Source organism: Grammomys surdaster, unplaced genomic scaffold (genome assembly GCF_004785775.1).
Source record: "Grammomys surdaster isolate TR1022 unplaced genomic scaffold, NIH_TR_1.0 126013, whole genome shotgun sequence".
NCBI lineage: Eukaryota > Metazoa > Chordata > Mammalia > Rodentia > Muridae > Grammomys > Grammomys surdaster.
In genome coordinates, this window is record NW_021620828.1 from 842257 (window position 1) to 861791 (window position 19535).

The 19535-nt window shown below is 46.2% G+C and overlaps 2 protein-coding genes across 15 annotated transcripts in view; both read left to right on the plus strand.

Annotated features, from left to right (window-relative positions):
- Positions 1-9112, plus strand: part of Znf384 (zinc finger protein 384) — a 32032-nt gene extending 22920 nt beyond the window's left edge. For 5 of the 10 annotated variants that reach the window (XM_028754404.1, XM_028754408.1, XM_028754403.1 and 2 more), the window contains 5 exons: positions 2292-2516; positions 3160-3342; positions 4730-4808; positions 7144-7302; positions 7728-9110. In XM_028754404.1, coding sequence (XP_028610237.1) covers positions 2292-2516; positions 3160-3342; positions 4730-4808; positions 7144-7302; positions 7728-8192 — 1111 coding nt within the window. In that variant the 3' untranslated portion in view covers positions 8193-9110. Of the gene's footprint in view, positions 1-2291; positions 2517-3159; positions 3343-4729; positions 4809-7143; positions 7303-7727 lie in introns of all 10 variants that reach the window. The other 5 variants (XM_028754407.1, XM_028754406.1, XM_028754411.1 and 2 more) reach the window with 3 other exon arrangements.
- A 2240-nt stretch (positions 9113-11352) lies between these two features.
- On the plus strand, positions 11353-19444 carry Ing4 (inhibitor of growth family member 4). Of its 5 annotated transcripts, none has more exons than XM_028754369.1 (8): positions 11353-11424; positions 14373-14444; positions 17049-17215; positions 17385-17499; positions 17653-17761; positions 17973-18120; positions 18365-18426; positions 18547-19444. In XM_028754369.1, the coding sequence occupies exons 1-8, from the start codon at positions 11388-11390 to the stop codon at positions 18584-18586; spliced, it is 750 nt and encodes a 249-aa protein (XP_028610202.1). In that variant the 5' UTR covers positions 11353-11387; the 3' UTR covers positions 18587-19444. The 5 variants fall into 5 exon arrangements, with proteins under 5 accessions (XP_028610202.1, XP_028610204.1, XP_028610203.1 ...); XM_028754371.1 differs by having other exon boundaries at positions 17385-17490; positions 17656-17761; XM_028754370.1 differs by having other exon boundaries at positions 11362-11424; positions 17656-17761.
- The last annotated feature ends 91 nt before the right edge of the window (positions 19445-19535 follow it).

Sequence of the window (19535 nt, forward strand, 5' to 3'; positions counted from 1 at the left end):
CCAGACTTGTTTTCTGTTTTGAAAGGGGATCTCAGGCTGGCTTGAACTCCTGATTGTCCTGCCTCCCACTTCTTGGGTGCTGGGACTATAGACATGTGCCAGTCTTTGTCCTGGCTCAGAAAGGTTTAGCTAGTCTCATAAGACTAGTTTGTCAGTCTGTTTTCAGCTAAGGTTTTCAGATTCTTCTCTAACTAAAGCTTTGTGGAAGATTTCTTTTTGATTTCTTAACACACGGTCTCTCTGTAGTGCAGGCTGTAATACAAGCCCGTCACAGGCCTCAGTCTCCCGAGTGCTAGGATTGTTTTCTTTTTTATCATTAACTTTCATTTTAAAGATGATAGGATTTAAATTAAAGTGCGTGTTGCAGCTGAGGTACAGCTCAGTAGGAGAGCGCTTTCCTGGGATGTGGCAAGGCCTAGGCCCGGGCCCCAGCTCCGCGGAGACACTTCCTTTCACACAGTGAACATGTTCTGCTGTGGCTGAGAAATTTTAGTTATTAAAGGAACTTACTTCGCAACATGAGTCTGGTGTCATACAAGTGGCGTTCTGTCCAGTTTCTCACCTCAGTCTTTGTAAAATACTTGTATCATCATCGCCTCATTCATCGATATAAGGCTGTTAGCAATAATGCTGGTTTATTAATAAAGAACATTTAGCTTCTCTTTGTTCTTGGGTGCTTGCTGGCCCTTCTAGAGGCAAAAATTAATATCATTTTAAAGATGCGAAAGTTGAGGTCTAGGTTAGTGGACAACTAATAACTGAATTCCGTTGACTAGAGCTCAGGTGTCTAGACTCCCATTGGCTGTTTACTTTGGACCACGCTGCTCTCTCCTGTGGTATTTGGGTGTCTCAGTCGCTGATAAACTAACTGGTAGTCAGAGTTTGCTTCAGAGTTACAAAGTGAGTAGAGGATGAACACTGGGTATCAAGTTACTAGGACGTTAGTGAGCACATCAGTATAGAGACCACAGCAAATGATACTGTTTTCTCAGAGAGAACTTGTTCTTTCTAGTCTTGATCTTAGCTATTTTCAAAAATTCTGAAATGAAAAGAACACAGGAATCATCCCATACCCTTCGATGCCCAGTTTACAAAGATGGCTTAATTTGGAGAGAAACCTTATTTGATATTGTTGGATAGTATCAAAGCAGGAAGGATCCACTGGTTCAGGTGACCAGCTAAAAGTGTATTTAGGTGCTGTGGATGTCATCTATGAGTGTCAGTGTGTCTTTGTGTAGTAACAAAAGGGAAGGTTTAGCATAGCACAACATTGCTTCTCAGTCGGTTTTTCTTATTAAGACTTAAGGATTATAATCCAGTGCTAACAGTTTCAAAAGTAGTTCTCATCGATTGACTTGAGGCTAGAGGCAAGGGCAAATGATTAATGGAACATCAGCTACATAGAGACCAGAGAAGGGTTGGGAAAGCCCCTCCAAGTAATTCTGGTACTTTCCGTCTCCATCTCTTTAGCAGTCACCATGAAAGGGAAGTAGGGGAAATCATTGAAGACAGTTATCTGGAGATGGAAGCTCTCATCCAGTCAGCCTTCCTTCATCATTGCATGGGAGACTTGGATATTAAGTGGAAAATAGATAAACATGGAGAAGCTAGGAATAGGAGTTAATTTTAAAAGTTTGAAAACTTAACTGGCCTAATAAAATCTTTATCAGAGATTCTCAACCTGTGGGTCACATTCCCTTTGTTGGCCAAACAACCCTTTCACAGGGGTCACCTGAGACCATCAGAAAACACAGACAGTTACATTACGATTCATTATAGTAGCAAAGTTTCAGTTATGAAGTCTCAATGAAATAATCTTGTGGCTGGGGGTCATCGCAGCATGGGGGGGTATTAAAGAGTCACAGCGTTAAGAAGGTTGAGAACCTCTGATCTGTATTCACTCAGCTCATATTTTTCTGCCTTACCGGAGTTGAATGCTTAGTTTTGTATACTTAGGGTATCTAGTCATTTGCTAAGCATTTATTGGGTGTTTCTGAGTCCTGGGCACTGTGTCAGCTTAGGCAATAAAGAGAAATAAGAGGCTGGGCTTGGTGGCACATAGCTATTATAATCCCAGCATTTGGGAGGTAAGAACAAGAGTATCGTGAGTTCAAGTCCAGCTTGAGCTACATGAGACCCTTTCTTTAACTAGAAAAGAGAACGCTTCTCCATGGCTCAGTGTAGAGTTGGAACAGGAGGTGGGATCAGTTAGGTGGGCTTCTCTTGGCAGGGTTGTGAGGCTCACAGCACCTCCTGGTGGGAAGGCTCTAATGTTGCCCTTGCTTGGCCAGGTGCCGGATGTGCTCACTGACCTTCTACTCAAAGTCGGAGATGCAGATCCACTCCAAGTCACACACCGAGACCAAGCCCCACAAGTGCCCACACTGCTCCAAGACCTTCGCCAACAGCTCCTACCTGGCCCAGCACATCCGCATCCACTCAGGGGCCAAGCCCTATAGTTGTAACTTTTGTGAGAAATCCTTCCGCCAGCTCTCACATCTGCAGCAGCACACCCGGTAAGGCTGCTTTAATCCCTCACCTAGGGACGAAACCGCCAAGGCCATGTGGCCTGTGCCAACCATTCTCTCCTTTGCCTTTTGAAATCTTACTTTTGTTACTGTCTGAAAATTAAACTGTGTATCCTAGCAGTGTGGGGGGCCTTGAAAATTGTGATTTCCAGTTCCCAGTTCTGGAACGATCTTTGTGGTTTCTTTCTGTGTCTGTTTGGAAATCTTCTACAGAGCAGACCCTGCTTTTACTATATGCTTCAGTTCAGAGCCATGGTGTGCATTCAACTTGAGGTCCATGGGGAACAGGCGCTATTGGCCTATGTTCAAATTGCTATTTGGAAACAGGGTAACTGTGGTGAGTGTAACCTTAGGAGAAGGCCGAGGCTGACAGGACTGAGTGCTGTAAGGTTACCAGAGCCATGGGTTGCAGTCTTCATCATTCACTGCCATTCTAGCCACCGACTCGCAGTCAGCAGCAACCTAGACATGGGTATCCTCTTCATTAGCCTCTGCAGCCGGAGCTTTATTGGGAGGAGGGAGGAGGGGGTGCTCTCATCCGTCAAGCAACATCATTTCACCCAGCAGAGAGCTGAGCCCATGGTATCGAACTGCTTCCTCCTCCCCCCTTCCCTCCTCTCCTCTCCGGCAGGATTCACTCCAAGATGCACACGGAGACCATCAAGCCCCACAAGTGCCCGCACTGCTCCAAGACCTTCGCCAACACCTCCTACCTGGCTCAGCACCTCCGCATCCACTCGGGGGCCAAGCCCTACAACTGTTCCTACTGCCAGAAGGCCTTCCGCCAGCTCTCCCACCTCCAGCAGCACACACGGTAAGGGAGAGGGGCGGGCTATTGATCCCGCCCCGCTGGCATGTCCTCCCCACCCCCGCCCCGGAGACACACAACCACCCGCATGCGGGGGGGCGGGGGAGAGACCTGGCTGGAGGTGAGACCTGGCTGGAGGAGAATATGACTGGCAGCAGAGAGAAAAGAAGTGGATGCCAAGAGAGTCTGGAGCACAAACTGTATTGAAAAGACACAGTGATTGTATACTTTCCTGATTGATTAAAGACAGAGACAAACTTGGAACAAAGATGACTCTTTCCTTCGTTTTCCTCCCTGAAAATACCAAGCACACTTCTTACCAGATTTCTTGGTGCCTCAGGGCACCAGTTATAAATGGGAGATATAATCAGATGTAAGCTAGCACCAGCCTGGATACACTCAACAGCAACAAGCAAGATTCCAAGGGATGCCAAGAGCACAAAGGGAAACATGAACTGAACATTCCCAGAGAACTGGAAACAAACGGAAAGGTCTTACTTCATAAGTAGGACGCTTGCGTGTAATCTGTCAATATGGAGTTACTAGGGAGAAGGGAGTCTGACAACTTGAAGAGCTGATGGTTTCCTTTGCTGAGATCTCAAGATGAAGTCCAGATTCCTGGCAATTGGCTCTCTCACCTTGCTTCTTGTGGATGTGATGTTCTCACCTGAAAATGGTCAGACTTGGAGTTTGCTGTCTTCATGTATTTGAGGCCTTGATCACAGAGATGGTCTGAAGTCCCTGAAAAGGAGCAGGTGTTGGTGCCTCCTCATGTCTTGGGCTCATCTTAGTAGACAGAGTGCCCTATGGTGTTGGGGGAAGAGGTTGAATTGGTTCCAGCCTCTGGATTTCCTGTCACTAAGGGTTAGCCTGGAGGGAGTATCCTTAGGAATTCCCATGAGTTTCCACTGCAGTCATCGCTTCTTTCAACAATCATTGTAACTTGTTCTTTGATCACAGAACTGTCTCTGGATATGATGTTCAAGGTCGAGGGGACAGTTTCTGCCTGTAGGGTAGGGGCCAAGAAGGAAGTGTTGTATATTTTTCTTTTTCCTTATAATTGTGTTTTCCTTTCATTTCTGAATGTTCACTCAGATGGTTGCTATAGGAACAAGTTTGTATGTCAAATCATGCCCTGTCTGGGACGCGGATGCTGAGCCCTCAGCATCACAGCAGAATGAGAATCTCTTTGAGCTGAGTGCTGTAGGCAATGAACAGAGATCAGGCATTACAAACCATTCCAGGGCAAAGAGGAGCTGGAGCTAGCGCCTCGTGCACATGCGTCTGAGCGGCTTTCTTGGAAGGCAATCTGAAGAAGCTAAGACCTTGTACGGAGCTCGTCTCTAAGTGACCTTGCTCATGTCCATACTCTGCCTCTTCTCGTCCTGTATAGAATCCACACCGGTGACAGACCATACAAATGTGCACACCCGGGCTGTGAGAAGGCTTTCACACAACTCTCCAACCTGCAGGTCAGTGTCTGGGTTCCACATGAGACCTTGAGTCTGAGACTTGGGAGTGCCATTTAGCTAGTACTGTGATTATCAGAGTTTTCCAAGAGAAATAAATTCTCTTAAGAATGACTGAAGTGGCTGGGCGGTGGTGGTGCACGCCTTTAATCCCAGCACTTGGGAGGCAGAGGCAGGCGGATTTCTGAGTTTGAGGCCAGCCTGGTCTACAGAGTGAGTTCCAGGACAGCCAGGACTACACAGAGAAACCCTGTCTTTAAAAAAAAAAAAAAAAAAAGAGTCTGAAGTGAAGTTGGGCCTGCTAGGCTTTAATCCCGGTTGCTTGGAAGACTGAGGCAAAGGATCCAAAGTTTAAGGCCTGCCTATGCTACAAAGTGAGTTCGAGTCAGCCTTGGCAGCGTAATGACAGCAGTGTCTCAAAATGTAAAAAATAAAATTGTTGTAGAGTTAGCTCAGACAGTACAGTGCTCTCCACAAACATGAAGGCTTGAAATTGAGCCCTAGAATCTTCTTTAAAAAAAAAAAATTAGTAGTCTTGGTATGTGCTTGGTTTTCCTGTGCTGGGAAAGGACATAGGCACCCTGGAGCTTACTGGCCAGCAAGCCTAAACACGTTGGCTAGCCCCAGGCCACTGAGAGACCATGTCTGAGAAAACAAGGTGGATGGCTTCTGAGAAATGACACCAAAGTTGTCACTGGCCTCTGAATGCATGTGCACGTATGTGCATCTGAACATACACCCAAAAAAGTTGTTTTTTTTTTTTTTTTTTTTTTTGAAGGACTAGAAGTTGATAAGATGGTTCAGTGCTGAGACATCCTTGGCTTACAAGCCTGACTGGAAGGAGAGAGCTCACTCTGAAAAGTTGTCCGTTATCTATTACCCATGTGCCATGGTAGGCGCACACACCACACATAATGCAATTAAGCATGTACACACAGTCTGGGACATACACACACATACTAATAAAAGGGGGAAAAACCTGGCTCTGTAGCTTACTGATAGTACTTGCATAGCATGTACCAGGCCACAGGTCCAGTCCCTGGTATGGATGAAATTTAAAAAAACAAAACAAAAAGCCAAAACCCTTCGGTGATGGGAACAGTGACATGTGCCCGGAACCAGCCTCCCCTGGACTTCCTAGTAAGCCAGAAGAAACAAAATAGCATCTGGAGAGATTCAGCACTTAAGAGCATTTGCTGGTTTTGCAGATTGTTTTTCGAGATAGGTAGTGCTGGCTGTCCTGCTCTGTAGACCAGACTGGCCTCAAACTCAGCGATCTGCCTGCACAAATATTAAAAAAAAAAAAAAAAAAAACCCACAATCTAGGCTACATGAAACCCCATCTCAAGAAACAAAAAATAATTACAATATATAAACCAATATAAACCAATCGCATGGTAGCACTAATAGAACATTGATATTCCCAAATTTCACTGAAGGAACTTAATGGGAAAATGATATTTCTTTCATATTTTGCAAGGTGTTGTTTCTCATAGCCTACTCTAGGCAAGCACTCTACTGCTGAGCTACGCACCCAGCCCTTGTGAGTTTGTTATTCTTAAAAATGGTATGCCGTGTAAGTCAGGCTGGCCTTGAACCTGCCATCCTAACTCCTCAGCCTTCTAAGTGCTGGGATTACAGGCATGTGCTGCTCTGCACAGGATTTTTGCAAGGTCTGTGGCTTAGGTGAATGTAAACATATTCCCCTCATCTGATAAGAGTCGATTTGTAACGTGAGATCGAGAGTGCAGAGGCACGCACCTGGCGTGTGTGCGTGCGTGTGTGCGTGCGTGTGTAGACTGGTTGTGGCTGTTGAGGCTTGAGTACAGGTAGTCGGAGGTCTGCGTCTGTAGCATTCCACCTTAGTCGGAAGGCAGTATTATTTACTACGTCTAGAGCTCAGTCTGTTTTGAGTAGACCAGTAGGCCTTCGGGACCCTTCTGCTCCGTAACCCCTCACCCTGCCCTTCTGTGGATGCTGAGATCTGAGCACAGTTCTCAATGCACAGCAGGCACCCTGCCCACTGAGTCCTCGCCTTAGCCCTTACCTCATTGTTTTGAAAAGTTGATTCTGTGAGCCCCTAGAAAGGACCATGTAGTCCCCATACCTCATTTCAAAGACCATTGGAAGCCATTGTCACTTTAAGGACCCAATGGTATACCATTCTAGACAACATTTCCTCTCTTAGTCACTAGTCCTAAAGCTTCATTCAAAGCAGTCTCTACTGCCTTCCTGTAGAAAGGGAAGCTAGGATGGCCTATGCTCGCCTTGAGGCTGTCTCTCTATAAAGGCCAAGGAAGAGAAGGTACTTATTTTGGTTTCTCTCATTGGTTTTCAGTCTCACAGACGGCAGCACAACAAAGATAAACCCTTCAAGTGCCACAACTGTCACCGAGCATATACAGACGCAGCCTCTCTAGAGGCTCACTTGTCTACACACACAGTGAAACACGCCAAGGTGTACACCTGCACGATCTGTAGTCGGGCTTATACATCAGTAAGTACTTTGTGTTGTTCTCCCCACCCCATCCCTTGAGACCGCAGTCCACCATGTCCGTGGTAGAGGTCTGTGGGTGACGGGCTGGCTAGTCGTCTGCTTTCCCTTCCTCCTGCTTATTAGAGAGACGCAGAACCATAAACAATGACTCTTCATTCTAGACATAAACGGCTTTTGGGAGGAATTTTCTATGAGATTCTAGAACAAGGTTATAATGGCTTTACTCAGAGGTCTTTGAGAGAAATAGGTTTCTGACTGCCAGCTCAGTGTCCACAGTGACTTCTAAAGGTTCTGTTCCTTTTTGCCCAACTCCAAAACATCCTTTCATAAATAGACACTACAGAATAAGAACCCAGGTTAAGAGTTGTAGGTTGTCTTTTTCCTTTCCTTTTATCTTAACTTTTTTTTATACCCATCTCCCTCAGGAAACATACCTTATGAAACATATGCGCAAACACAACCCTCCTGATCTTCAACAACAAGTGCAGGCGGCAGCGGCGGCAGCAGCAGTGGCTCAGGCCCAGGCCCAGGCTCAGGCCCAGGCTCAGGCTCAGGCTCAGGCTCAGGCTCAGGCCCAGGCTCAGGCCCAGGCTCAGGCTCAGGCCCAGGCCCAAGCCCAGGCTCAAGCCCAAGCTTCACAGGCATCGCAGCAGCAGCAGCAACAGCAGCAGCAGCAGCAGCAGCAGCAGCAGCAGCCACCTCCACAACCACCACACTTCCAGTCCCCTGGGGCAGCTCCCCAGGGAGGGGGTGGTGGGGACAGCAACCCGAACCCTCCACCCCAGTGTTCCTTTGACCTGACTCCCTATAAGCCGGCAGAGCATCATAAAGACATCTGCCTCACTGTCACCACCAGCACCATCCAGGTGGAGCACCTGGCCAGCTCTTAGAGATCCGTACTGCCATCCATTGGAAAGAGGGGAGAGGTCCTGTCTCTCCTTTGTCAACTCTTCTCGGTGGGAAAGTTCTCTTCCTTGACAAGTCCTGTCTCCAGCTCCTTGGGTCTCAGGCATGGCTTTTCTTCGCAAGATAACCATCCTTAATCTCAGCTGCTCCTGATTGGCCAAGGAATCCTGGGCTGATAGTGTTACCCAGCAGCCCCCATCCAAGCAGAGAGCTTTGAAAACTGGGGCTTGGTGCTTGAGAGAAGGATCCGCTGTGACCTCACATCTTGTCCAGTGTGGGGGCACTTACCTTTCTCTCTCTTCATCCTCAAAGTTGGGGCTGATAGAAGACTAGTGGCTGGCCCTCCCAGATGACAGAGAAGGAATCTCTAAATGCCACCAGCCTTCCGTTCTATGCTTACCTGTAAAAGAACAGATTTTGCACGTGGCCTGACCCCTGTGAGCCATTTTCTTCCCCTTACATGGTCTCACTTCATATTGGGTGGTGACTATAACTTTTTATTTGTAAGGGGGCAATAGCTGGTTCATGGTCGCCAAGGTGCCAGAGATTCCCCAGGTGACCAAGGGTGGCTTAAGAGTATGAGTTATGATTTTCCTTACAGCCTCCTTCCTTCTCTGCCAACCAAGGGCCTACGTACTCAGTCTCACTACCCCAGTCCAAGGAGCTCTGGGAGCTGCATTAGCTGTGCTCTCTGCAATGCCATCTGGGCTTTTGCAGAGAGAGAGAATGCAGGGCACACAAAGGACTGGACTTAGCCTCCCTAGGTGCCACGGTCAGATGCCGGACATGGATTTATATATAAATATATATATATAAATATATATATATATACCTGCTCATCACGGCCATCTTTGTTGTAACCATTTCTGTGTTTATAAATGCATTATCTCTGAGAATTTTCATACTGATGTTTTATTTTTGTCTTATTTTTTTCTCCACCTTGTCCTCTGGCCATGGCATTTTAATTTTCTTTTGCCTTTTATTTTTTTAATCATGGGAGATTTCAGATAAAAGAAAATTAAAATCAGGAATTATACAGTTGTTATAAAGCAATTTAAAAATGAAAACTTATGTATAAACTAAGGGGCATTTTTAGAACATTGTGTAGAAATAAATTCATGTTTAAGGATGAGGCAGTGAGCTACTGATGTAAGCTAGCATGGGGAAAGGCTATTTGGGAGATGTGCCAGGACAGCACTAAGGATTTAAACTGGAGTGTGAAGAAGGAATTCTTGGGTGATAAGCCACCATGTGGGTTATTCCAAAGCCATTTCTAGTTTAGGAACAATTGTGTACAAATCCTATCATGGGGATTACACTGCCTACATACATGAGACAAGGTTTCATTTTTAAAAATGGCAATATTCCTTACCCTTTGCTCTCAAAAAAAAAAAAAAAAAAAAAAAGCCAGGCCATTGTGGTGCATGCCGTTCCTCAGGAGGTAGAGGTGGCTTGATCTCTGAGAGGCCAGCCTGGTCTACATAGCAAGTTCTAAGAGGGCCAGGACTACACAGAACCTTTGTCTCTTGCAGGTGGGGTAGGGGCACAGACATGTATGACCTCTTGAAAGGACCTGCACTACCTGTCCCCCCCCCATTTTATCCAAATTCTACTGGGCATTGTGTACATATACATAGTGTCTTAACAGACTGCAGTGCCTAAGACCAGAGGTTTCCAGTGGTGGAAACCATAACCAGCTACTGGGTTTAAGACTGAAGAAAATACCAAATGCAGTGGGCTTCCCATGATGATAATGGTTATCGTGTTCACCTAAAATGGAATACCGTTGTACTGGACAGCATAACAAGAAACCTAAGACTTCTCACAGTCTACCTTGAAAGGATTCGGCTAATTTCCCAAGACTGCTTCATGGAGATAAAATCCTTCATACAGTACTGAAAAACTTGACAAGTGTTCTCATATCTGAGAACTGACCAACTGTCATTACCTAGTGACGCGGATCAATAAGTCTCATTTAACTTGGGACTAGGTTTCCAGAATGGTACCTCAGTATACCCCATTGTTGGTTAGCTGCCTGGTACAGTTTCCTCTCAACCGACTATGGAGGGTTTGACCACCCTCTTCTCATCCCAAGGATTGGAATCAGCACCTCCTTTGTGGGTGAATATCCATTTCCACTTTGGCTCAATGATAATGTTGTCTACTGTTACTCTCATTGTATAGAAAAAAGTGGGCAGAGTCAGTTATCCAACAGCATGCTCTTATATTAGAATGGAGTCCACCTCCTGCTGCCCTGCTTTAGCATCTGAGTAGTAAACTTGGGCTTTTATCGTGCCCTTCTTTACAATATTTGGGCTAAGGGAGCTAAAATTTTATCTTAATGTTATGTGGTGTAACTACTGCGAAAGTTGAGGTGACACCTATTTGCAAGAATCTACCAGCTTCCCTAAAATAGCAGCAACCTGCCAGGCTCTTGGATTTGTACAAGGGGTGATACTTTTGACTAGGGTGAAGGCTGACGTCTATCATACACCTTGATGACCCAGTCTTTTCAGATCATGGTAATACTTGTTCAAAACAAAACATAAACATGGATCTCCATAGCGCATGCCTTTAATCCCAGCATTTGTGAGGCAGAGGCAGGTAGGTCTCTGAGTTTGAGGACAGGGAGGGTTGCACAAAGAAGCTTGTAAAAAAAAGAGTGATGAGAGATGCAAAGGGTTAAATTTCCAAAGCCTGACTACTTCTGAAGAAAGCATCTGCTTCTGAGACTATTCTGCTTAAGCTGGGACTTTGATGGCCAAATTCATAATAAGTAAAACAAAGCAGCTCGATATCCTATTTGTTGAAAGTAGTTATTTACAGAATATAACTAGTCAGAACAGATTCCCCCCATATACCAAATATTCCTGTTTTGGGAGGGAAAAAAGTTTGCTAGAGAATGCAAAATGGCGACTTCACGTGACGTCATATCTGTCGCAGAAACATACTGGCGCTTTATTAAGGGCGGAAGCCAGGTTAAGCGGCCTCGCTGTAGGTGATCGTGAATAGGCGCGTAAAAACGGTCAGTGCCGGGCGGATGTATCCGGGGGCTATAGTTTAGTAAGGGCGGAAGTTCTTTCAGATACGGAAAGGCTGTAATCCTAGAATGGTTACAGCGCCTGTCGTGTTTCAGTCACTTCCGGGGAGGATCGGAAGTTGCTTTGTTTTGCTTCAAGATGGCTGCTGGGATGTATTTGGAACATTATCTGGACAGTAAGACCCGACTGGAGAAGGGGGTCATGGGTCATAGAGTGGTGTAGAGGGTCCAGGTTGACAGACTATATGACTCCGAGGTTCAGGTAGCCTGAAGATCACAGTGGGGAAAGGGTTCCGTGGGAGGATCTATTTGAGGGTGAAGAGGGAGGGGGCGGGGCAGTGGGAATAGAGGCCTCGCTCAAGGTATGGGCGAGGGAAGGGCTTCTCCCTGGGATCAGAGCTGGGTTTAAAAGGGTTAGGGGTAGCAGGAAAAGTATTTGCTGACTCAGTTCTTGAGAGTAGATTTTTCTTTAAGTTGTGCAGGGTCGTTATTTACTCACTGCCATTTGGAACAGCTGCAGATATTTGGCCTAATTCCTTTAGTCATGTATGTCTCAAAAGTGGCTTCTCGTTAAACTTGCTGGGTGGAATAGAGCGGCCACTGAGTTGATCGCTGAAATGCTTTACTTATGAGCAAAATCCAGTTCTCAAAAAATGAAGAGTCTGTCTCTTCCACCCTCTCTTTTTCTCCCCCCCCCCCCCCCCCCGTGTGTGTGTGTGTGTGTGTGTGTGTGTGTGTGTGTGTGTGTGAGAGAGAGTGAGTGAAGAGACTGGGAAGTGAGAAATAGGCTGGGGACATATTAGGCAGACTTCTATGCCAAACTAAGGTATTTGCATATTAAAATAGAGTATTGATTTTAATAAAAGAAGGTAACTGATCAGATAATGGTAGCAATCCAAGCCAGAAGTGCAGACAGACCTAGTCTTAGAGAATGACAGAAAATTTTAGATATTAAACATGGCAAGATTGATTGACTATGTGATTGAGGGAGAAGGAAAATCCAAGGTGAATGCTGCTTGGAAAATAAACTATCATCAGCAGTGTAGGAGATTCAGGAGTAATAACAATGCATTTAATCTTTGCCTTAGAAATAGGCTTAACATCTGACAGATTATTTAAGGAAAAGCCACAGAGACAGTAAAAGACAGTGAGCTTGAGCAAACAGCATTTAAAGGACAAGATGTCAATGCTGCCATTACAAGAAGGCCTCTGATCTAGTATTGGCAATGCTAGGAGGAGCTAAGTTACTTGAAAGAGAAGATAATACCAACTGCGTCAGACAAAAGATGAGTCATTTTGATTTGGTAATCTGTTCGTTACTAGTATTCCTAGTGAACTGGTGTTAACAGACTTAGGTTCAAGTAGTAGAAGCACCTTGTTTTGGTTTTTTTTTTTTTGTTTTTTAGTGTCTGCTATATCCCAGGTTGACCTTGAACTGGATACTTAGCTGACAACGACATTGACCTCCAGGACCTCCTTCCTTCTCCCCAGTGCTAGTGATTATAAGCACTAAGCCTTGTTTAGTAGAAACATTTTTTACATTTGAGTTAGACTCACCTAAACACAAGTTTGGGTAGCACATGCCTTTAATCCCAGCACTTGGAAAGATCTTTGTGAGTTAGAGACCAGCCTGGTATTATACAGTGAGATCTAGGCCAGCCAGGGCTACATAATGAGACCTTGTCTTTATATTTATTTAGGAGATGACATTAGAGCACTCGCCTAACAGAGGAAAGCCCCTGGGATTGAAATTCAGTCTTCACCACTAAAGAGGAAAATCTGCGGTTAAGCTGTGTAAAGAGATTTTGCTTTTGTGGAGCTTAACTAGTAATGCATTTATTCAGTTATTTACTTGATATTTTCTGTAAACAAGGCAGTTCTAAACATGAGGGAAATCTAAAATTGATCCAGGCATATGTCTGTCCTGGAAGGTTAAGGAGACAAACCCAAAGTAACTATTAATTATTTAGTTATGGTTTGATAAGTAATAAAAATACTAGCTAGATTATCCTGACAGCCTATCTATGTAAGGCATTTGTCGGAATCAGGGAAAGTCCAGTCCACAGATTAATCCCTCATTTCAGGGCTGTGCATGTAGCTTCATTGATAGAATGCCTACCAGGCATGCAGGACACCCTAGGTTTGATCACCAATGCTATATACAGCTGGCATATTGACACTATTAGGACCCAACACTTGAGAAGAATCAGAGCCGGGTGGTGGTGGCACATGCCTTTAATCCCAGCACTTGGGAGGCAGAGACAGGTGGATTTCTGAGTTCAAGGCTAGCCTGGTCTACAGAGTGAGTTCCAGGACAGCCTGAGCTACACAGAGAAACCCTGTCTCGAAAAATACCCCCCCCCAAAAAAAAAAGAGAGAGAGAAGAATCAGAAATTCATTGTTGGTCATTCTTGGCTACAAAGCAAGTTTGAGGCCAGCCTGGGCTACAGAGACCCTTTCATACACACACACAAACACTCAATTTCAAATGAAGGGAAGACTGAACCATACTTCATTTTTTTAAATATTGAATTACACTTTAGAAACATATTTTAATTAATTTTTGATTAACTATGCATCCAGGGGAATGTTGTCCCTGTGTGTGTATGCATGTCTCCTTATAACTCAGAAACATTGGATCCCCCAGAACTGGAGTTACAGGTACTTGTAAGCCACTCAGTATAGGTGCAGGGAACCAAACCCTAGTCCTCTGGCAGAGCAGCCAGTACTCCTGTCCTCTGAGCATCTCTCCAGCCCCTGAACTTCACTTGTGTCTATTTTTCTGTTCTTTGTTTTGCCTTTTAAACCAATATCTTATGTAACTAGGTGGCTTCAAACTCCCTGTGTGGCTGAGACTGATGTGAGTTCATAATCCCCCTGCCTCCTACTGCTGTTTCCAGCTTGAACTTCATTTTCAGAGGTGCTGTCGGGGTAGGGATGTAGATCAGTGGGAGCACGCTTGCCTAGCATACTCAAAGCCCTGGGTTCCGTCCGCAGCCTCACAGAAGTAATAAAGAAAAAGGCTAATTAAAAAGTCAGCTGCAGCAGGCTGAGGTGTAGCTCAGTGGTAGAGCACTTGCCGAGACTCCCATGTAGTCCAGTAACTGTTTCTGTCTCTTCCCAGGTATTGAAAACCTCCCATTTGAATTACAGAGAAACTTTCAGCTCATGAGGGACCTAGACCAAAGGACAGAGGGTATGTACAGAATAACAGGCTTTTGTTGATCCATGTGTTTTTCTGCAACCATACCTTTGGGTGAACTGTGACTTATTTGGGGGGTGTGTGTACATGTATGTATGAATGTACATACGTATGTATGAGTGTTCTGCCTATATGTATATCTGTGTATCATGTGTGTGCCTGGTATGCAAAGAGACCAGCAGACAGTATCAGATCTCCTGGATCTGGAGCTAAAGATGGTTGCGAGGCACCACGTGGGTACTGGAATCCAAACCCAAGTCCTATGCAAGAACAGCTAGTGCTCTTAACCAATGAGCCGTCTCTCCAGCCTGACTTGAGAGTTCTTAAAAGAAGATAATGGCCATCCTCTTTCCTACTTTTCCACATCAAATGAAGTACTGAGACGATGCTTCAAGAATTCAGTGATGCTGAGCTGGCAAAACAGTTCAGTGGGTAAAGGTGTTTGCTACCAGGCCCGATGACCTAAGTTTGATCCCCAGGACCCACACAGTAGAAGGAGAAAACCTCCCGGAAATTGGTTCTGTGACAACGAGTGAGTCATTGTACACATTTATCCACACACATACAAATTACGCACAAAATAAATAAGGTTCAGAGGTGTTATGATTTTTGTACCTTCTTCCTCAAGAATTGAAGATACCAAGCTTTGACACTTCTCCTGGTTTTGTCTGTTGCTTCTGCGTGAGAAGCACAAGTTATACTTCCTTGCAGTGTTTGCTCTCCTCAAATACACAGCACTTGCGACTACATACAGCTGCATGGTTGGCTGCTGGAACTTGCTGAGAAGCTAGTAAAAAGAAAGAGCAGGGCATGGTAGCAGAGGCAGGTAGATCTTGGTGAGTTTGAGGCCAGTCTGGTCTACATACTGAGTTTCAGGCCAGCAAGGGCTACATAGTGGGACCCTGTTGTTGGGGAGGAAAAAAATTCTGAGGTCATCCTTGGGTACGTACCCAGAGTTTGAGGTCTGCCTTGGCTACATGAGATTTTTTTTCTCAAAAGAAAAGAAAAAGCAAGCAAGCAAGCTCAGTCAACTCGGACACGTTAGATGTCCTCTCAGTCCTTGAATGCGGAGTTGATTCGGCTCTACTGAGGTATCCACTGGGAGCCCAAGGAAGGCTGCACTGCAGTGCTCAGGTTACTCTGCTCCTGATTTAAGGTTCGTTTTGAAGGTGTCCTCATACCTACCAAAGGATATATAAGTCTCACATTCCATCCTATATAGCCCTATTCAAAGAAGTAACAGGCTAGGATATGAAGCCATGACTTAAGTTGCTCTGCCTAAGTGTCTTCATGGATATCACCTAACACCCTGGACATCTGCCCGTCTGCGAGATGGTTAAGTCAGTTGGATTTCTTTGCAATGCCATTGTATCTCTTGATTCTCTGTACAGAGTCCAGCTGGAAATTACAGAATTGTATACTTTTCCCATTTCTTCTAAAGGCCTGGGATGCAGTGATGTATGGGCATAGCATATTCCCAGATGCTCCCACTCCCTGGTGCTGCGCTGGGTAACAGTTGACCTTTTGCCTCTTTCCATTGTCATTTTATGACCCCTACATAACGTTAGGGGGTAGAGATCTTCAAGTCAGTATTCTGGGACATCACCAGCCCCTAGTATTAAGGTGTTTTGAGCAATATCTAAGGTGAACAAACAAACAGAAAAAGAAAAGGACAAGAATTGTGAGCAAGTTACAAGCGATGAGAAATGTAAAATGAACAAACTGGATGTGGTGGCTCACACCTGTAACCTCATCATTCAGGGAGCTGAGGCAGGAGGATTTGCTTCTGTTTGAGGTCAGCCTGGACTATATAGTAAGTTCTAAGACATCTTGAGCTACAGAGTGAAACTTGGTACTCAGAAAATGGAAAGAAAAAAGTAGGGTGAACCGGAAGGATGGAGAAGCAGCATTCCTTGAAGGAATTAGGACCTAATGTTAAGATTTCAGACCCTGCACTCTGGCTGCAGAGGCAGGAGTATCATAAATTCAAGGCCAACCTGGGCAAGACCCTATCTCAAAAGAGCGAGAGACCTGGAGGCCAGCACCCCCATGAGTGACACAGCCTAGTTTGTAGGAGTCAGGGCAGGGCTGTTTGGAGGTGCTATTAACAGAGAAGATGGCCTTTGGAACTAAACTCAGGAGGCAAGCAGCAAGCAAGCCGTGCAGAGAAGCATCTTGAAACATCGTCAGAAGTGCACTTCATGTTAACTTGCGTGCAGAGAATCCCACAGTACCTTTGGTGTAGACTCAGTTCTAACCATGGCAGCCATGTGTTCTGTACCTTGAAGGTACTTTAAGACAGACTCAGCCAGGCATGCTTATAATCCCAGTGTTAGGAAATCTAAGGCTGGAGGATATCCCAAGTTCAAGGCCAGGCTAAGCTACATACTGACACTGTCTCAAAACAAACCAAAAAAGGCCCAAATAATTTGAGCATGTTCCATTTCCTGACTACGAGGCATAGTACCGGTGAATGTTCAGTTCGGTTCATTTGGAAGGTTTTGATGGCCAATGGAAAAGGTCCAAGGAACAAGAGGAAGAAGTCTGTTTCATCTAGCCACCAGGGGCCGTTGTGACCCAGGCCTGTCTCTGTTGTAGACCTCAAGGCTGAAATCGACAAGTTGGCCACTGAGTACATGAGTAGCGCCCGCAGCCTGAGCTCCGAGGAAAAGTTGGCCCTTCTCAGACAGATCCAGGAAGCCTATGGCAAGTGCAAGGAGTTTGGTGACGACAAGGTGCAGCTGGCCATGCAGACCTACGAGATGGTACGGCCTTGTCCATGGCGTCCCACCTACCCCATCTAGTCCTCAGGCTCCTAGACCCTCCTTCAGCTGCGTGGGGATCTGTTTGGGGTCTGGGAGAGTCATCCGTCTACTTTAGCTGTTTTCTTTCATCAGACCCAGCCTTGGACCTCTTCCCTTCCTTCCCCCACAGGTGGACAAACACATCCGGCGACTGGACACAGACCTGGCCCGTTTTGAGGCTGATCTGAAGGAAAAACAGATCGAGTCAAGTGACTATGACAGCTCTTCCAGCAAAGGCAAAAAGAGTGAGGAGGGGGGCGGGGCTGTGAGCTGAGGGCGAAGAGTCAGAGGGAGAAGAGGCCAACTCCAGCTGTGAGGGAGCAGCACTGCCTGGATCAGGAACAGACAACTTAACCCATCTTTCTGTCCCTGCCTTCCGGCTTACCCTTTCTTCCTAGAAGGCCGGACCCAAAAGGAGAAAAAAGCTGCCCGTGCCCGTTCCAAAGGGAAAAACTCAGATGAAGAAGCCCCCAAGGCTGCCCAGAAGAAGTTAAAACTTGTGCGCACGTGAGTATGCCGGAGGACACCCACCTCCCAGTCAGCCCTGCCTCTTGCCACTTTCCCTGTCTTCTGTGCCAGTAACTCCTGTCACTGTGGTGTCTGCTGGGTGGAGAAGCCACCACACATCATTTGCCTCACCACGATCTTCTGTCACCTCGGAGTGAAGGTTGTAGCCTCCCTTCATGCAGATGACATTTGTCTTCCTCTTGGCATGCAGAAGTCCTGAGTATGGGATGCCCTCAGTGACGTTTGGCAGTGTCCACCCCTCTGATGTGTTGGACATGCCTGTGGATCCCAACGAACCCACATACTGCCTTTGTCACCAGGTTTCCTACGGAGAGATGATCGGCTGTGACAACCCAGATGTGAGAACCATTTGCCTCAGGCTGGGGGAGGAGCTCTGAGGGGCATGAGGGCAGTGATAAAGGGGGGGGTGACTTGGTTGAAGAGAGGGATGCAGAATGGGATGGTGGTCGGACTGGGTTGCTTGGGACTTCAGAAAGTTCCTAAACTGGAATAAAGGGTACCTCTCAGGAGTCTTCCGGTGGCCCTTCCCTCTACCCTACTTAGGTCCCTCCCTGATGACTGTGTTCCATCTTCCTTTTCCAGTGTTCCATCGAGTGGTTCCACTTTGCCTGTGTGGGGCTGACAACCAAGCCTCGAGGGAAATGGTGAGTGACAGCTGTGGCAGGCGCTGGCTGGGCTGTCCCAACGTCCAGTGTGAGAGCGAACACACAGGCTTCTCTTACTTCTGCTTGCCTTACTCTTCTCTCTTCCGTGTTGGGTTTTAGGTTTTGCCCACGCTGCTCCCAAGAACGGAAGAAGAAGTAGGTTTCCCTGGATTCCATCAGACTTCTTCTGACTCCCCCTGACCCGGGCTAGTGAAGAGAGAGGAATGCCTGTGCTGGGGACGAGGGTCCAGGGAGATGTGGACAGTGCGGTACTGTCATCCCTTCTCCCTTCTCCCCACTTGGTGCTGAGGCTGCATCCAAACCTCAGTAAGGGAGGGTACCACAGCCACTGATGGTATGTGCTCTCTTCCACCTCTCCCACAGAGGGAAGTAACCCTACTCACTGTCCTTTTGCCTCCGTGGTGAGGTTGGTGCTGTATTCAGAGGGAGGGTCCTCTTCATTCCCCTTGCTTTGACTTAAGGACTGGGGCAGTGGGGCAGGGCACTCTCCCAGTCTCCTCAATCCTTCCCCCATGGGAGCTCAGTAGGACAGACTGCCTTCTCTGAGCTCTTCCTTTTCTCCCTGGGGAGGGATCTTCTAGGTCATTTGGACTGTGACCTAGTTGAGTGGTTACCCCAACCTCGATGGCCCGGGGATTTATGCTGACTTTGAATGGGAGTGGGGCAAGGTGGACCACAGGTTACTCACATGTAAAAGGAGTTGGGGTAGGTAAATAAAAGCTATCCATGCTAGCCTGCTGTGTTTATTGTAGAGAGTGTTTACGTATATGTGGTAAGCATTCTTTTTGCATCCTCTGGATTGGATAAGAGGCAGGAGGATGGCTTGCCAGAAATAGGACAAGACATAAAAACCCAAAATGGGCCTTGTCCTGTGGTATCCACAGCTTCTCCACCTGGAGGGGTGCCTTGCATCGGGGGACTCAGAACTTTGTAATTACGCATATGCTCTCCATGAAACACCTTTAAACCAATTCCAATAAATCATGTATTTGCTTTATACGTGTGTGCTGTGATAGTATTAGCTTGCTTTTCCCTTTTAAATACAAATAGATACAAAACAGGTACTTTCTTCCCATCTCCCAGTGAGT